Source organism: Haliaeetus albicilla, chromosome 1, assembly GCF_947461875.1.
Source record: "Haliaeetus albicilla chromosome 1, bHalAlb1.1, whole genome shotgun sequence".
In the NCBI taxonomy this organism is placed as follows: domain Eukaryota; kingdom Metazoa; phylum Chordata; class Aves; order Accipitriformes; family Accipitridae; genus Haliaeetus; species Haliaeetus albicilla.
Window position 1 is genome coordinate 7,022,131 of NC_091483.1, and position 17,499 is coordinate 7,039,629.

At 41.8% G+C, this 17,499-nt stretch overlaps 1 protein-coding gene across 1 annotated transcript in view; it reads right to left on the reverse strand.

The window, feature by feature from the left end:
- Positions 1 to 17,499, reverse strand: part of FRAS1 (Fraser extracellular matrix complex subunit 1) — a 173,656-nt gene that overhangs the window by 49,535 nt on the left and 106,622 nt on the right. Inside the window, exons 22-29 of the mRNA XM_069774067.1 lie at positions 14,287 to 14,433; positions 12,636 to 12,776; positions 12,267 to 12,407; positions 11,474 to 11,617; positions 10,581 to 10,851; positions 9,283 to 9,367; positions 5,987 to 6,313; positions 981 to 1,134 (exon numbers count right to left, since the gene is read on the reverse strand). Coding sequence (XP_069630168.1) covers positions 981 to 1,134; positions 5,987 to 6,313; positions 9,283 to 9,367; positions 10,581 to 10,851; positions 11,474 to 11,617; positions 12,267 to 12,407; positions 12,636 to 12,776; positions 14,287 to 14,433 — 1,410 coding nt within the window. The remainder of the gene's footprint in view (positions 1 to 980; positions 1,135 to 5,986; positions 6,314 to 9,282; positions 9,368 to 10,580; positions 10,852 to 11,473; positions 11,618 to 12,266; positions 12,408 to 12,635; positions 12,777 to 14,286; positions 14,434 to 17,499) is intronic.

Consider the following 17,499-nt stretch of genomic DNA (forward strand, 5'->3'; position numbering starts at 1 on the left):
TCACAGCAAAAGGCAAAAAACTAGCACTGATGTTGCTAAAGGGATCCTCTAATTTTATCCAGCTCAGCAAATTAAAAGCAACGATATCATTTCACAGAAGTGCAAAATATATTATTTGAAGACATGGTTCTAGTAAAGAAAATGGTGATTCTGAGCGGGAAAGTAACATTTTTCTTTTGTGTCCATATTTCCTTTCCCTCCACATGTGACATCTTCTCTTTCCCATCCAGTTTCTCTCAGCTTGTATCTGAGCCACAAATCCCAGTACCTTCCACACTCCTTGGCCTGGGTCCAGAAGATATTCTATAAACTGCAGTCCTACGCATGGGGTTGCTTGTGAAAGCCGTTGCTCTGAGAGATGAGATCAGAGCCTCTCAAAAGGAATTTGAAGACAAGAATTATATACGGCTGCAAATGTCATCAATTTCTGTTTGAGTCAATAACCCCTTCCATGAGCAGAACTTAAATCAAATGCCATGGAATTTAGGGAGTTCTCCAGATCTTCATGGTAAACTTTTGCTCAGCAGTTTCTAGAGGTAGATATTACTCTATGCTCCTCTTAAACCAGACATTCAGTGCAGAATATTATCTTTTGGCTGTCAGTAAGATTCTGCTCTCACAAGGCTGTAAATCCACCAGAATTTCACTACCACTAGAGACATGCAGTTGCAGAAGTTCTGATTACTAGGCAGGACAATAGTGCTTCATTACTTTGCATGCCCATTTGAACTGGAAAAAGATGAGGTTAGCAGCAGCTATTCAGCGCAGTATTATAAGGAAATGTTCCCTTAAATTCTATTTGTTGTGGGCAAAATACCACGGAAGAATCACACTCTCATAGGTCTGTGAAGAACACCCTTTTCCCCAGAAGTAACCAGAACCTTGCACTTTTATTTAGTGGATGGACACCTTGGCGCATGTGGGGTGAAAAGCAATGCCCTATAGCTGTTTTTTGACAACAAAACTCCAAAGGTATTTACCATGTCTTGGCTGGTCCTTGATGATGGTGTAGGTTATCTCGGAGTCACGGGCACCGGGTAGCTTGGCATGCAGAATTGTCTTGGAGATCTGTAGCATGCCTCCCTGGGGCACCCAGACCAGGGAATTTGTCACAAGCTGAGGGCTTCTGTCATTCTGCATGCAGGGGGACAGCAGAAAAAGGCTTAACTGAATGTCAGCCGTACTGCACTGACGGAAACAGATTTTCAAGTGGAAAGGATCAAGCAGAGTATTTTGGAATTTTTTTATGCATTCAACACTGGTTGTCTGCTTCAAGAAATGGTTGTGCATGCTTCACCTATGTCCCTTGGACCCAATTCTCACCCTGTAGAACTGACCTTGTCCTCCAATGTTGCTAAGATACTGTTGTTGACCTTAAACCTTCTTGACCTCAGTCTCCCTCCATAATTTTGTCTTTTACCACCATCCTCATTCTCTCTCCGCTTGACTTTTGTCATGTATTGACAGAATTTATCTCCACGGCACAGTGGAAAATTCACTACTATCAACATCCGAAAAAAAGTGTCCAGTCTACTACACTTGTTTGATTGGATCCACATTTTCTCTCACATCTCTTAATTTTATTTCTAAAAATACACGCCTTTCAAGGGTACTTATAGAACAACAGCTTCTTACCCATTCAAAAGTATCTCTCTATGGCACCTCCGCTAGCTTTATACACATCTGTAACTGTTATCACCTCTCCATGAGCAAACCCAGGTTCCAGACCAACCTCATGCTTTTCTACAAGATGGGGGGAAATCGAACTTGACGGTATGCAAATGCTAATGATGAATGTTGGCAGAAACATGAACTATGAGGTTTCCATCCTTTGCTTGAACAGAAGCAGTTTAACATTCCGAAATGAGGTATACAAATTTCACTTAGTAACTACTGGACCAGATCCACATCATTTTTTTTGCTAAGTTAGAACATACTTGTAGAAAGACTTTTAGATCAAATATCTTCCCCCCATGTGGGGGCTTACACCCATGGCCAAGTCACCTCTTAACCACTTTTGTAAAACTGAAGTCTACCTGAGCATCCCTCAAAGTCTTTTGCTACTTGATGGGTTTTCTAACCTTCAAATAATTCCTGCAGCTTTTTTCCCCAAATGAATATTTATCCGATATTTATTCAAGCTTCTTGAAATGTGGATTTCAGGACTGGATGCAGTAATGACTTCACTAATATTTTCGTACACTTCAGTAACACTACTCTGGCATTCAAGGATAATATTAGCCCTTTTTGGCTCTAAATTACTTTGTTAGCTCATGCTCTGTTGGACAGCCCCCAAAATCTGTGTGACCTCTTCTGTGCCATGGTTCTTTCTTATAAGCCCAGTTGCTGTAAAAGTGACTTCTTTTCTTGATTTCTGCAGATTCACCTTGAAACTGGCTGTGGTGAACTGCATAATCTGTCAAAATCTTGACTGCTCCATGTAAGTGATCATCTTCCTCCTCATTTAGTACTCCACATAATCATGTGTCACCCCAAAAAACTGATAAACAACTCATTACTATGTTCTTCTGAATCTGCAACAGAGACAGTAGAGAGAGCTAAAACCATGTTTGTGAAAAAGAATCACATTAAAGGATGATTTCCCATCTCCATTTTGACATGTCTGCTGAGCAACTTTCACCCATTTAATTTGTACTACACTTATTTTGCACAGTGTTAATTTTTAAATGCCACATGATCTTAGACTGTGTCAGATCAACAGTTTCCCAGCACAATGGTTGCTTTATTTTTTTAAAGAACAGTGAAGAAGAAAAGCAGACCCTGTGCCAGTCATGAGAACCCTACCAATATATATGATAACTTTCCTCTGACCTTATTGATTCGATCACATCATGATGCATATAGGCCTAGCAAAGCATAACTCTGAAGCAGTAAACAAACTAAAAAGGTCAGAAAGGTCCATGGATTTATTGTGTAAGGAAAGAAAAGAGAGCCTAGCCACACTTCAAAGAATGACAGGTGAAATGCAGTGTTTGAAAAGAAAATGTTTCTAAGTGAATGCTAATTAAACACAAGGTTGTTATTTTGCTATAAACGTGGAACTCTTTGGCTTTTCGGTAACTACATGATTGAATGTTCCTTCACTGGCCACATTAATCCAGTCCGGCATTTTGTAATACCATTTCCACCTGGCTTTGATGCTGTGATCCTGCTTGTTAATAAGAACAGGTTTGTGAGATAGCTCTTTTTGCTTGGTAATCTTTTTAAAAATATGTTTAGTGACAAGCTATTGTCTGATCTGAGTGCTCACCCTGTGTTCAGCAAAACAACTAGAATCGCATTATATCTTTTTTGTTTTAACTGATACCTGAGCACACAGTTAGCAAACTCTGGGAATGAATTCACAGCCCAGGAAAAGTGTCTTCAGAGAGCCTGGGCAGGCTAACATGCGCCTTGGTCCATGCTTCAGTTACCTGCTCCTCAGGAGGGCAAGATGCAGTGCCTTGCAAATAGCTTGGAGACCTCCCTTAGATGGATCTGTTCCAGAGGTCCCCTAAAATAAACATCTTTTGTCTTTTTCCTGTATTCCCCTTAGCCTCTCAGAAAAGAAATGCTTCTATATCCCATCAGCAATAGGCAGATCACATGCGGGTAGGTCTGACCTCCTCTGACTTACAGTACATAGCCTGCGATTATATTTTCTAGGGCATGGGCTCCTTATTCCCCATTGGAGCACCACTGGTGGTGCTCTGCCAAAAATGAAGCACCAGCAGGTCTCAAATTAACTGCACAGAAGCTGTAATTGTTAGAGAACATCAACAAAAATATACAGCGGTGCAAATCATTATTAAGAGCTCTCAAAATAGAGGCTAGCTGTTCAGACTGCAGTAGGTCAAACGAAGTATTTGGATGGGGGCAAACAGGGAAAGGGAGGCTGTTAGTAACCAAAGGGACTAAAAAAAGCACCTTGCACCAAACAAGGCACACCTGTTGTGAAAAAACAAAAACCTCTAATTCATAATATTTGGAAGGTTTTGTTGTTCTTTGTTTACGTTTTCACGCTTTCGCCGCAGCGTGCCTATGAATTAATGTCTGAGAATTTCACTGCTTGAGCCCATCGAATAGGAATCTTAGAAATGTCCTTTCACACCAGGACTTACTATATAAAACTATCCAGAAGCACATTATAACAGGCCTCATGTACTCAGATAAGCAACGTGGTTAAAAAAACACGCCTTGAACTCCCACACCTCCAGCCAGGGTCCTACCAGGCTCTTTAGCAATCTTTCGATGTAAACCAAGGAAAAAACCCAAGTCTCTTTGCATGTGTCTCAACAGCACCTTTTCAGAAACAAACCCTGCATGCATTTCAGCTCCCAAGGCTACTTCACAAATACAATCATTAGGATGAGGCAGGAGCTGGGTATCTGCCAGCTCTACCCTCACGCTAAACTGCTCTGCTCTCACCTCTGTCACCACCCTCTTTCTTCTCTGTAGGCAAGTGCTGCACGGAGAGACTTGGAAAGATAATAAGAGACAAAGGACCGCAAAATCAGCTAATAAAAGAAACTATACTCAGCAATTCACCCTCACTGGCATTTACAAGAACCTGCTTAATCAATAGCAAAAGAAAAAAAAAAAAAAAGGTGTTACAAACAATGCAGATTGGTGTCCAAGCATTTTTACATTCCTTCTGATCTTATACAGGCTCCTTAGGGCCACATAAGTGATCTGGGTAAAGAAACCACAGGCAGGGCTGCTCTTATTCCAGGAGTCTAATAAGTCAGCACCAGCCTTGAAAGCAACCCCCTTTTCATTCCCAGAGTGATGTGTGAGTCATGTCACTAATTACTATTGTGGCTTTAGGAGCACCTGCAGGGTCCAAATGGGATCAGTCCTTCCTTGTGCTAACTACGCAGACGCATGTAGTGTCTGTAAGCCTTAAAATTTTCATGCCCAAGTTGCTGTGAAAGATCTAATGCAGCAGAGAAGAGGACAAAAGAGGGGTAATATCATCTCCTCCTAACTCCTTTTCATGGAGTGGAAGCACTCAAAGATTGTGTAATTCTCAGATCCATACATAAAAAGACTGCAAACAGCGGACTTCTTTGACAGCTCTATTTTTCATTACTCTCTCACATTAACTAAGGGATAAGGAAATTTTCAGCTTTTTTTCCTTCTGTTTTACTACAATACCACAGTACCAGAACTAAGATGTTTGCAAGCACTTCAGCAACTTTATTTTTTTCTAGGCTCCACCACACATACTATACGTATTTTACGCCTTGTTTGGCTGGGGTTTGTTTCATAAACAAATGGAAAAGCACCACTGTTTCTAATTCTACTGCTGTAATCTCTATAAAATTTAATACCAAGTGCCACTTCATGTCCAAATACAGAAGAGACAAACAACCATTATTTAATTATGAACTGCAATAAAAGCAAGAAAGAAAAACTAAAACACTTCTTAATAATTTCTAACTTAGGTATCTGTGCCCTGTCCTTAGGGAAGTTATCAAATAGCAAGTTGGATCAAGTGAAAGATTTCAGTGGAGCAACGCTGAGTGAACAGCAGAGATCCTGACCTTGGGAGACACCACCGCCACCAAAGTACCAGTGATAACACCTTATTAGCCAAGTTGTTCATGTGCGACCCTTTTGTGTCTCCCATCACACTCCCATCAGCCCGATGATTGGTTTGCCTATCCCGTCAGCTCTCCCTCCCCACCATTCACTCATTGTCTAATTCATTGCCCTTACCAGTGCCAAACTCTCACCTGCAACTCCAGAAAATCTTTTTATCAAATAACTATGGACTTCGAATTGTCAAAGCTGCACAGTTTCTGCTGAGCCATTCCTGTCGCAAACCAAAAATTCAGGTGACCTCCAAAACTTAATCAATCCACTACTTTCTCCTGCCTCTGACCACAGCCTGTTGGTAATGCGGGATTAGTGACACTTCAGGGGCATTCACACTTCTCCAGACTTCTAACTTGTCTCTGAGGGTTTACGTCACAGCACGTACCTTGGGAGCAATCTTAATGTGGAACAGGATGTTCTGGAAGTGGTACCCATCGTTCACTTGCAAAAGAACTGCATCATCCCGGGTGTCAGAGCCATCGTGAGCATAACGCAGCAGTCCACCAGCAAGGTCACCCAGGTGGAATATGTGGACTGCAGAAGCCGAGTCCCCAGGAGGTTTGATCAGCCGCCCGTGACGTGGAGGCTCTAAAACCATCAGCACAACATTCTGAGGATTGTCACTGTCTCTCACGCCAAGCAACAGTTCTGTTATAGTTCCAATTTCCCCTCTGCGGACAAGGAGGGCCTCATTTCTGAACACATATGGGGCCTGAAACACAAAAGCAGCTCTTAGGTGTTTGCTAAATGTTAGCAATTTGATCATGATCAAAGTCTGGAATGAAAAATGTGGGGTTAAGGAAATTAGCACACCTCATTCCTGGAAACCTTAGAAATCCTATTTCTAAGCAACAGAGAATTGCTCTCCACACTTTCCCCCCACAGCGGGCAGATCTAAGAATATCTAGCAGTTTAGACTGATTTAGTTACATTAAAAGAAGATTCTCATGCCACAGCAAGCTTAGGAAAGGAAAAAACCTTAGGACATTTATATAGAAAGCAATTTAGTTACCAGCTAGAGGCTGTATTCCCTTTGCTGTCTGCACAGATAAGAGACAAGGGACACAGCTTTGCCTTATTACCATCCAGGAAAATTCAAATAGAAATGTGGACCCCAACTGTTTTGGAAGGTCTACATATTAGAGGTGTGTTGGCAGGCCCAACTGGAATGCAGGCACCTGAGATGCTGAAGATTTGGGTATGTGAACAATGAGTTCAGGGTGGGTGGGGATGGAGACACATCATACTCTCCCTGTGTATAACCTACAGCTTTGATAACTTACACATCTTTCAGAGCACTGATGCTTGAGAATAAGACTCCACACAACCTGCGTGCCTCAATTATCTCTTTAAAATGAGTTGCAGAGAGGGGAAAAAAAGGAAGCAAGGAAGAATGCCAAGAGAATAACCTACACAGGATACTAATAGCAGTGAGCCAAACTGGGAGGCAGAAGCTTGAGTTAGTGCTTCTAAGTAGAAATGAGTCAATCAACTAACACTGAAGAATGTGCTTTTGCTTGTCTCGAACTGATAGAGTCCGTCTCAAAGACAGCAAAACTGGCTGTCATCAGCATCATTATTTATTTAATTTCAAAGTCTCCACACACCCATATTCATGCTAGAATGAAGATCAGCTAGAGCCCACATTTCTGCTGGTTTAAATTAGTTCTCTAATTCTTCGTGGTCAAGAAAGTTTAGATCTGCAGTCTCTATTGATCCCAGTAGACATCATTTGGCATCGGTAATACCTTGCCTCAGGAGGGAGGTGAACCGCAGAGACAAAGTCAAAGCCCTGGGAACATTCATCAGAGAGCTAACTGCTGCCATCTCACCTGTGTACAACTTATCAGGGTTATTAGGGATTGGCAGGCAAAATTCCTATTATTAAACTTCACTTATGTATTCTGGGGCAGTGACTGCAGCTCTTACTTAGGTGAATGTCCTACTGAGGTAAACAAGAGATTAGACTGAGCAAAGATTTCAGCACGAGCCAGAATCAATATACACACAACAGGATCAAAATCCACAGTTTGTCTTACACTGAAGGACAAACTAGAACACTTCTAATTTTCAGAAGTTACGGAATGACTAATATGGAATATAATGATTAAAAGCAACAAAGTGCAATTAAAAAACCCTGTAACTCCTAATTCTGAAGCTACCACCTCTCTAGGATCCCAATCCAGAAAAAACCCAAGCATTGCAAAGTCTCAAGAGTGTCAGAGAACCACAGAAATTATGCATCTCGGGAGGAGTTGTTTCCTATAAGGAACACTAAATACATTAAACTGGAGACCTCCCACAGGCCCCCAACATGGTACGTAGGGAGCAAGTCAGCAGCTCACCACGTTTTTGAGCTGCTGGCTACATTCCTACTGCACTCAGCACGAAGTACAGAATAGCACCAGCGCCTTCAGACACAAACCCATCCACCAATGCAATGATTAAAAGAAATACATTTCTTAAATTACTCATTGTGAGGAGGAACGCTGAGTCAGGCTTGTGGGCAGGAAGGAGTCAGCACTAAAAAAGAAAGGATGATAGCCAGATTTCCAGTTACAGTTTTATCAAGCCATTTAATGCCCCTCTGAGGATGTAAATGGGCCTTAAGAGTAGTGGACTCTGATTTGCACTTTAAAGTCTCTTTATACTGCTAAAATATGCCAAGTAGCCACAACAACCTCAGTTCAAGCAAAGCTGCCCGATTGAGCTTTCAACTAGACAGTTCGACTATGGAAAAAGCTGAGTGCAAGCTGCAAAGCCTCCTCAGAAACTTGGACCTCGTTAAAGGGAGTCCATGGTGAACTTGCTGCCAGCACGACCAGCAGCAAGCAGCAAGCTGGGCCGGGCAGCTCCAGCACATCCACTGCCCTCGCAGCAGCAGCAGAGGAACACCTGTAGCTTGAATGGGAATCAAAGCCTGTCCGGAGGGATGTGATGATATGACCTGCTGATAGGCTGAGTTTGGCACATGCAGCTAGGCTGGGCTTGAACTCCTCCTTTCTGTAATGCTCTGCCCTCTCCCTTAATGTGTATTTCACACACCTCTTCATACCTTGCCTTTTAGAGAGCCCACCTTTGAAAAGGAGTTGCGATCATACTGCCTGTACACCATCTCTTGGGTGAGGCTCCTCCACGGTATCATGCTACAGACTTTAAATAACAGTAATATGAGAAACATGGACACTTGGCAGTACCATCAACTTGCCTGGAAGTGGTGAGCAGTTTAAGGGACACACTTTAAATAGCTCATGCTGATTTAATTCCCAACTGTCCTAGAACAGAGCATTTAAGTAAATGCTCTTGACTGTCAAAGCATCCCTACCATAGGGATCAATCATTGTTCAATTGCCCTGCAGTAAGAGACTGAACATCTAAGGATCCAAAGAATAATTTAAACAGCAGGGACTCCTTCGCCCTCACTGATAATTGCTCTATGATTGCACAGCTACAATTCCCCGCACAAGCAAAATTACATGGGCCAGCTTCTTCAGTCACTTACCCCAAGTCCAGTTCTTCCACATGGCTCTTGGCTGCCTCCCAACTAAGTGAGAGTTGAGTCTAGTTTGCCTGACCTGAACTCCAGCTCAAGTTCTGCCCAGCTCCTTTGTTACCACTGGAAGAAACCAGAGCTCCAAACGGTACAAAATTTGTGGTTGTTTCCAAGCTTTGTTACATTACCTGTGTTGAAAATGCTTGAATGTTGACCACCTCAGGATGCGAGAAGAACTTTTGATCACCGACCTTCAAGGAGAACTGTCCTTTCCTAAACAAGTCCCCAACAAGCCAAAATATAGGATAATATAAATTAATGAAGTGCTCTTGCAGGACTCAATAATGATAAAAATATTATATATTCAGTAAAAATGACTAGCTTAGTGACAGAAGGTTTAGCTCAAGTTTTTTCAGCCATGTTTTTATAGCATTTTTTTCTGAAGATTCACAACAGTCACAACATGTAATAAAATACCTTTAACTATGTAATAATATACCCTCATTTCCCTTTAACTAATGTTACCCACATAGGATGGCATTTCCAAGGTAAAGTACCAATTCTAAATGTCAGCTATTCACTGCTAAAGAAAAATGTCACTTATCTGGCTTCGGAAGAGAAGATCCCACTTTTCAGCATTTTTGTTTCCTATTTACTTTTCAATAATGCCACCCAATAACCTTGAACATAAAGTAGCTATGTTTCTCAAGACAAGATCCTGACATTTCATTGTGACTACGAGGCAGACAAAAAAACCCACCATGATACAGAAATACATGCCATAAGTCTAGTGAACATGAGCTAACCCTTGGCATCAGAAGGACACCCTGAAAGTCTTATTGAAAACAATGGATCAAAGAACACCCTAATACTTACAGGCAGAAATTTAGAACAATTCCACCAATATCAGTCTAGTCCCAAGGTTTTATGGTGATGTAAATCAAGTGTGAAATTTGGCAGGATGACTGGCTTATTGCCTGGCAGCAGGAAAAATCTGCTTCCTTGCAACATGCTTGCAGTGTGAGCATTGCCAGCTACTAATCACCACTAATTATCCCAGGACACTAACGGAGCTCATATTGCATGCAAAGAAGTAATGGCTGAATGCAGATTATGCCACAGAGCATAGTGGTGACATCATTTGAGCATCCTCCTGACAGTATCGAGAAATTGTTGTAAGAACCAGACTAATATGCCAGTTTTAAACCCATAGCAGAGTATCCTAAAGATGAGACAGACTCCTGCACCCCCAAAGCACAACAGGTTTGGTAGCTTGATCACAGTGACCTCTTATACCATAAACAGAAGTTTTGCACCATCGTTTATACTATGGTACAGTGTAAGTATATTGGTAATTTATTTAACAGCAGTGAGAAGCGTGCTTCACTGTAAGAAAGTTTCCTAGGAATAAGGAAATACCTGTTCTCAAGGTATGTCAGGGGTTTTTTTAAGGCAAGAGCTCTGAAAAAAGTTTCAACAGAGTCACCTGGATTTCTCTTTGCTGTGCACAAAGCGGACTCTCTTCTCCTTCACATCCTTGTAGGTGAAGTGGTCGCCTTTGCTCAGCTGCACCTCTTTCCCATTCACCACCATGACCAGCCTGCCGTTGGAGGGAGTGCTGTCGATATGGAACAAGAGCTGTCCTGTGTCACCATCCAGATCACGCACACCCAGTAAGGAGACGTCTAGGGGCTTTACCGCGCCAATTCCTACTGTGAGGGTACTGTTCACATGGAAGCTCAAGGGATGCTTGCTGGCTAAAAAGAAAGAAGGGAAAAAATATTACTGAATGAATTACAGCCATGGGCTGTGTTAGCATCTTGTCTGTCACTACCATCTTTTGGATAACACACCAGACCCTTATAATGCCCTGTTCATTACTGACCTAGGTGGACAACCACTATATCTCAAGAAGAACTGCAATCCATCCTAATCCCCACTATGATTTTGAGAGGCTTGGGCACGTCACTTCCCACCTTGAGCTCCCCATCACAAAACTCAAAGCCAATATACATTGGCCTGCCCTGCAGACAGACTAGTAAATCTTCATTTGGAACAAAGAAAAGATAAGTAAGTACTACTGTCGATTTAGTAAGGGATTTCCCCCAAGATATTTATTTGTTTTACAGTGATGATAAACGATGCTGTGATTGGAAAGATGTGCCTCCATACCTAACAGGTAACTTCACTTAGAAAACCACGTATATGCATATTTTATGAAACAAAAAAGTTGGAGAAAAATAGCTGCCAACTTTCAATACTCAACAGAAAACCGCACAAAACTGAATTCCAAAAATGCCACTGAATGAACACTACTTCTAGCCTTAAAATCTGCTGGAAGCCTGCCAGCTCGGTTGCTTTATCATGAGAGACACTCACCTTCTTCGCACTCTCTGGTCCACATATTGCCATAGAAACCCTGGCCACAGGCAGAAACACAAATCTTATTCTTCAGAAACGTGGTGCTGTCACAGAGGTGGCACAGGCTGTTGCTGTCACACTCCAAGCATCCAGAGGGACAAGCTGAATCGGATGGAAAGCACAACCCCATTGAGACACTGCAAAAACAATGCAGCCACTGGTACACAGGGCTGTCCCCCAGGGTCGGAACAGAAACACCGCTGCTATTTGTGTGTTACCTACCTGACAAAAATAATCAAAAAGAAGGGGCAAAGAGTTCAGATAAAAAATTTGTTAAGAAGTTCCTTCCTCATTTGACCACTGTTTCCCATTAACTACAGAGCACCTGAGATGATCTTCCAAATGGAAGAAACATGTTTTTAAGTAACTGTTATACTAACTTGAAAAAAATACTGCAAATACACATTCAAGTCCTACACAGCTTGTTAACCAACAAATACAACTGAAACCTTTCTAAAAATGTGGGTTTAATACCTGGGGTTTTTTTTACATACAGTGTGTAAACACATACACACACACACATACACCAGCAGCCATCTACACTGAATCTCATTCCTCCTGAATTAGGTATGTCTAAATGCAGATATAGCCTGTTATCTAATTCTCAAGTTGACTGCATCACCTCAACAGCAAGTTTAACACAGGATCCAAGCCCTTCCTCTTCACCCCAGCCTTGCAGAGAAAAAGCAGTGTATAGAACATAGACTACAACCCTGGTTCCTCTCCACCACATCACACTCACTTTGCTTACCTGTGCACTTTCGCTGTGCATGGTCTGCATAATATCGCTTCCCACATTTGTGAACACAATGAACGTCCAAGAGGAAAAACGGGGCTTCGCAAAGGCTGCACTCATCGGGTCGGCGACACTGAAGGCAGCGTTGATCACACCCTAAAAGTCATACGTAAAGAGTTCATCTCAACACTGCTTTCAACTGCTTCCTGCACTGTGCGGTAACACCCCGCAGGAACCACAGCTCTATTGCGTGCGTGTGCTGGAGGGCAGCGAGGGACCTGAAGGTAGAGCGTGACTTCTGAATGCAAGACGTGCACAAATTGGAGACAAGCAAGGAAACATGTTGGCAGCAGTGATTAGAAGTAATGCTCAAGAAGAACTCACTCTGGCATGTCTCTGATTCCTTGTAGAAAGCTGCAGGGCACTGTTCCACACAAGCTCCTTCATGGAGAACATAGCCCTCCATACACTGCAGGCAGTCGGTCCTCTGGGGACCTTTACAAGCATTACAGCTCCAGTCACACTCTGGAAGAAAAAAAAGTCAATGCAGGGCAGCCTTTTTGTATAGGTGTTCACACTATAGAAGTGCTTAGCACTTGGGGTCTACAAGCTATGGGAATATAAGCCCTAGGAGCAAAGAGCACAGTAAAAACTGTTAAAGAGATACTAAAAAAACGAGAAAGCATGATTTGTACTGAATGACTTATTACAACTCAAGATATGGGGTTTGTTTTTTTTCCCTCTTGGACTTAACATGTTCTAATTATGTCAAATTTGAGCAGTCTGGGCTCTTGTTCAGCATTCAGACCTGCTAACACTGGCACAGTTTTGCTTCCCATAAAGCCTGACTGTATCCCGTAAGGAGCAATGCTCCTTTTCTGCCAACCCTGAGTTTGTTGCTCATTAGCAATTATCCATGCCACTTCATCAATCTCGCACTTTCAAATTACTCTGACCAAAAGAAAATGAAATCGTTGTCCCTCACAGTCCAAATGTCCCCCTGGAAATTCCACTGGCCAGAAACACACTGGATCCAGCTGGGGTCAGATCTGCCTTCACATGCCCTCGTACTACCTCCCCTCCAGTCTTCAGCTGAGTCCCAGTCACACACATGCACCCAAGGACTACTCAGGCTGCCAACACTACTGTTTGTTCTTGGTGGCACTTAGAGGGTCCGTATCAGCAATTAATGACAGACAAACTTGGCTGATGAGACAGACAAATGACAAGAGCAAGAAGCAGGGGAAACAAGGACTCACTGAGGTGAGCTGAACTACTCCAGTCCATGCAGCATGTCCAAGACAAAGCCAGGACAAGAGTCTTGCCTCATTCCAACACCCTAAACACCAGACAATGTCACCTCTCTGAAGAACCACAACGCTAAGGGGACAGATGTTACTCAGTTAAGCTAGGTTCAGGTACTGAGAGAGCCAGCTAGAAATGAACACTGAACAACAAGTCATTTGTATTATATCCTAGTCTTAGTGGTGTCAGCTACAATAAAGCCATGTTATCCTCACTTATTTCCATTATGGAACACTCTCCTTGGGAGTTCTGGAAATCTTTCAAGTCACGTGTCTTTTAAATCACTCCAAACTGTTGTTTCTGCAGTCATCCAGTGATACAGTACTTAATAAGACAGAGAGAAGCAGGTAAGTACACAAGGCCTTATAAGCACTCTAAAAAAGATTTAGCCTGGTAAGCTCACTCGTTATTCAGCTGACCCATGACTAAATGAATTGCTGGACCTGACCCTTGAAAAGTTTGCTGGCTCACTTACTAAATCATTTACAAGAGACGGATTTGCAATAATCTTGTTTCACTGAAAGGCTGAGGTATGTGACAGCAGACTGCCGAAATAAAGAAAGAACTGTAAAAACCTTGGAAGTAGCCTGTCACTGAACAACTCCCCCCCTCATGCACACTTTTTAAAGCAGGCCGCCTGCACAGATCATGCTGCAATGTGATGGATTCTTAGCCAAGGCACTTGCAATTTTTTTTTCTTTTTTCTTTAAACCCACAATGTATTTTTCACCTCTGCAAGTCTTGCTGGAAAAATCCAGATAATACTGCTGAGCACAGCTCTCGTACTGGCATTCTCCAAACAACAGGACCTTAGCTGGATCTCTGCAAGACGTACAGCCAGTGGCTGATTCACAGCTCAGACACTGGCTGTTGCAAGCTGTGGAAAGACAAAGACAGAGAAAATAACTGTAATTACTGATGCACCAGGCAGCTGCACAAGTAAAAATGGCATTATCCTGTAGCCTTGCTACTCCTCTGTCCTCTTTGATGAGACACCTGTGGAGAGTTTTTGCTTCTTACGTTCCTTTTCACAGCCTCCAAAATGTAAAAAGCATCCTTCCATCTGGAATAGACTGTTACGTCTCCACACACTGCTTCTTACTCTCCTTTGGACAGGTCAGGGTAAAACACTGACCTTGAATTCAAATCCCCAAATAAGAGCTTTCCCTGATTTTCTTATTCTCTTTAAACAACCCGTGTTTCGTATGATTCCAGATTCAACTCGTAATGCACAAATTAGGAGACCATAATAGACTGCTGCAATCCAGTTAGCAAACCTTAGTGGGACCAAAGGCCCATTTAATTTCACTTAATGTTTCCACTCTTTTATTTGCACACAGTATGAAATTCTGGAGCTGTAGGGAGCAAATAAAGATGCCAGGAAAAAATAATTCGGGGATTTACTGAATCTAGGATCAAAGTCCAGAGGTTCAGAATATTTCCACTCAGATCTTTGATGTCTAGGGTCTAAACTTCTCAGGGGGCTGTACTAACAGCCAAGTGTATTCAGTGCCAATGTCAGTGCTCTTGGCTATTTCACAGCAGAAGATTTAATAGCAATGTACTACGAAAGACTGAGAAATATTTCCTAGCCCTTTGTCTATGCACTGAAAAGCTCACTCTGGTTCTGGTGAGACGAAACGTTACAACTATAATATGCAGAAAACTTATGGAGGTTCACATGTCTGCTTTATACAAACAACCGTAACTGCCCTGCTAGCAAGTACAATGATGGCATATGCAAAAGGGACTGATAAATTCCCAGCAAACTACCCCTGAGTGTTGCTAAATCCATACGGAGTCAGAATCTTTGCCCAAGCTCAACATTTACTTACGATAAATCAGAAAAAAGCTCTGGAAACACAGCCCCAAGTGTTGCAACTAAAGAATAAAGCATAGCTGGCCATTAAAGGAAAAAACAAACAAAACCTCTCATAGGATTTAGCGCAACTACAGTTCAGGTGCTAAACACCAACATATTACTTGTGGTAACATGTTGGTGATATGCTAATTGTGGAATGCTAATTTAGTGATATGCTAATTGTGGAAATCCACTTCAATTTGCTTTTAATTCAAGACAGAGTTTTATAACCACAAAACCTCAAAATACCAAAGTAAATGTGAAAATACCCACGTTGCTCTCATTGAAGTGAGAACCCAGTGCCCTTCAAAATAGCTACTTGTTTTAGCTCATCTAAAAAATGTCACAGAAGGTCTGTATTTTATTGAGGTACAAATGATTTCTAACAAAAAGTTTACCTAAAGAATCTAATAACTGTTTTTAGGTGCTCTGGTGCCAGTCTGATTTCACTTAACTTAAGAGCACTACATGGAAAAATTACGATTTGTAAGTGCTACAAAAACCCAACTATTAAAAGTACTGTAAAACATTCCATGAGGTCTACATCTATAGAAATCAGGTTACCCATGAAGGCATGCCAGAACAGTAAGCAAAACCTGTATTTGAAAGCAATCCTGTTGCTTGCTTTACCAGCATGACTCCATATCTGCATTTTTAAGCCCATGAAGAACTTGTTAAGCTTTGCACTTTTCCTTGGCCAGTGTGTCACTGAGTTTAAAAATATCTCCAAGAGTTCATACATGCACTCAGCATCTCTCTGAACTTCATTCCAAACCCAAGTTCCTCAAAAGTGCAATGCAACTAAAATAAACGCTGAGGAGAGACCAAATTTTCTCAGCCTAACAGCCAATCTCCATTTAAACAATTTTCATTAGCTCTAAGTGGCAGTCTTCCAGCAGCCTAGGACAGTTTATATCTACATGGCTTATCAGCAGTACTTCACTTAAAAAGGCACAAGTGACACTTGGAATGACAAAAATCCAATGCACCAACACACTTTGCCTTGAGCCTCCTGCCACAAGGATTACATACACTTTTTTAAAAGCCATTTGCAATAAGGAGATTAGAGTAGTTGAATTTGCTTGCAAAAATCTATTTGCGCTTGAGCTACTGAACCAAATCCAGGAAGGGTACAGTCCTCAGGAACATTCCACTTCTACCACAATGCCCTGAGGGAGGAGCCATCAATAGGAAAGTTTTCATTAGAAAAGGGCATTTTAATTAGGAAGGGAGGTATTCTGGTATAATTAGCAATAAGAGAATCCATACTACAGGAGAGAACAGTGAGTATCTTGTAGAGCTTGTAGGAATTTAGTCAGGACAGTGAGAATCCCATGATTCCTTTTTTTTTTATTCATGTTTTTTTATTTTCCTTTTTTCATTATTATTGAATAGCTTTTTTTTATGTCAACAGAAGAATGGTACAAAGTCTTCCACATATTTCCTTGAACTTATGCAAGGTGTCTCCATTTCTGCTGATAAGATGGAAATAATAGTTTCAGGAGAGCCATATATTTCAACAAAAGGCAGGTAAAGCTGACAACCATATCAGCGTCCTCCTATAAGACCTCACCAGTAAAGAAATTGGGTCTAGATAGGATGACATTGATACCTATACTCAGTGCAGTGCAACAGAGTTGTTGTATCATAAATCAGGATAATTTAAATCAGGGTAATGCAGGACTTAACAAATTTGAGCGTTCAGGTTCACAGCAACCAAACCACCTAAGCACTCACTCATTTTCAGGTGTGTGTATTATAGTGGGTCAATTCAAGGAGGTTTTTTTCATATTTTTTATGTCTCTGGGCCATGTAATTTTGCATTTTGGAACATCAAGCCCAGTAATCAATGTGAAGAATAAACCAACTGACGTCAGGGCCAGAGTGAACATAGGATAATAAAAGGAAAAGAGAGGCCCCGAGAGATTCGCAAGGGATAGCAGGAATAGGATAAAACGTTACTGGACCAGATCAGTTGTATCAGACCATTAGAAGGTAAAAATACAACAGCTCAAGTCAGTTGTGGCTGTGCCTACCACACTGTACCTTGTTCCTACTGAGGTTTCATATGTGGAAAAATGT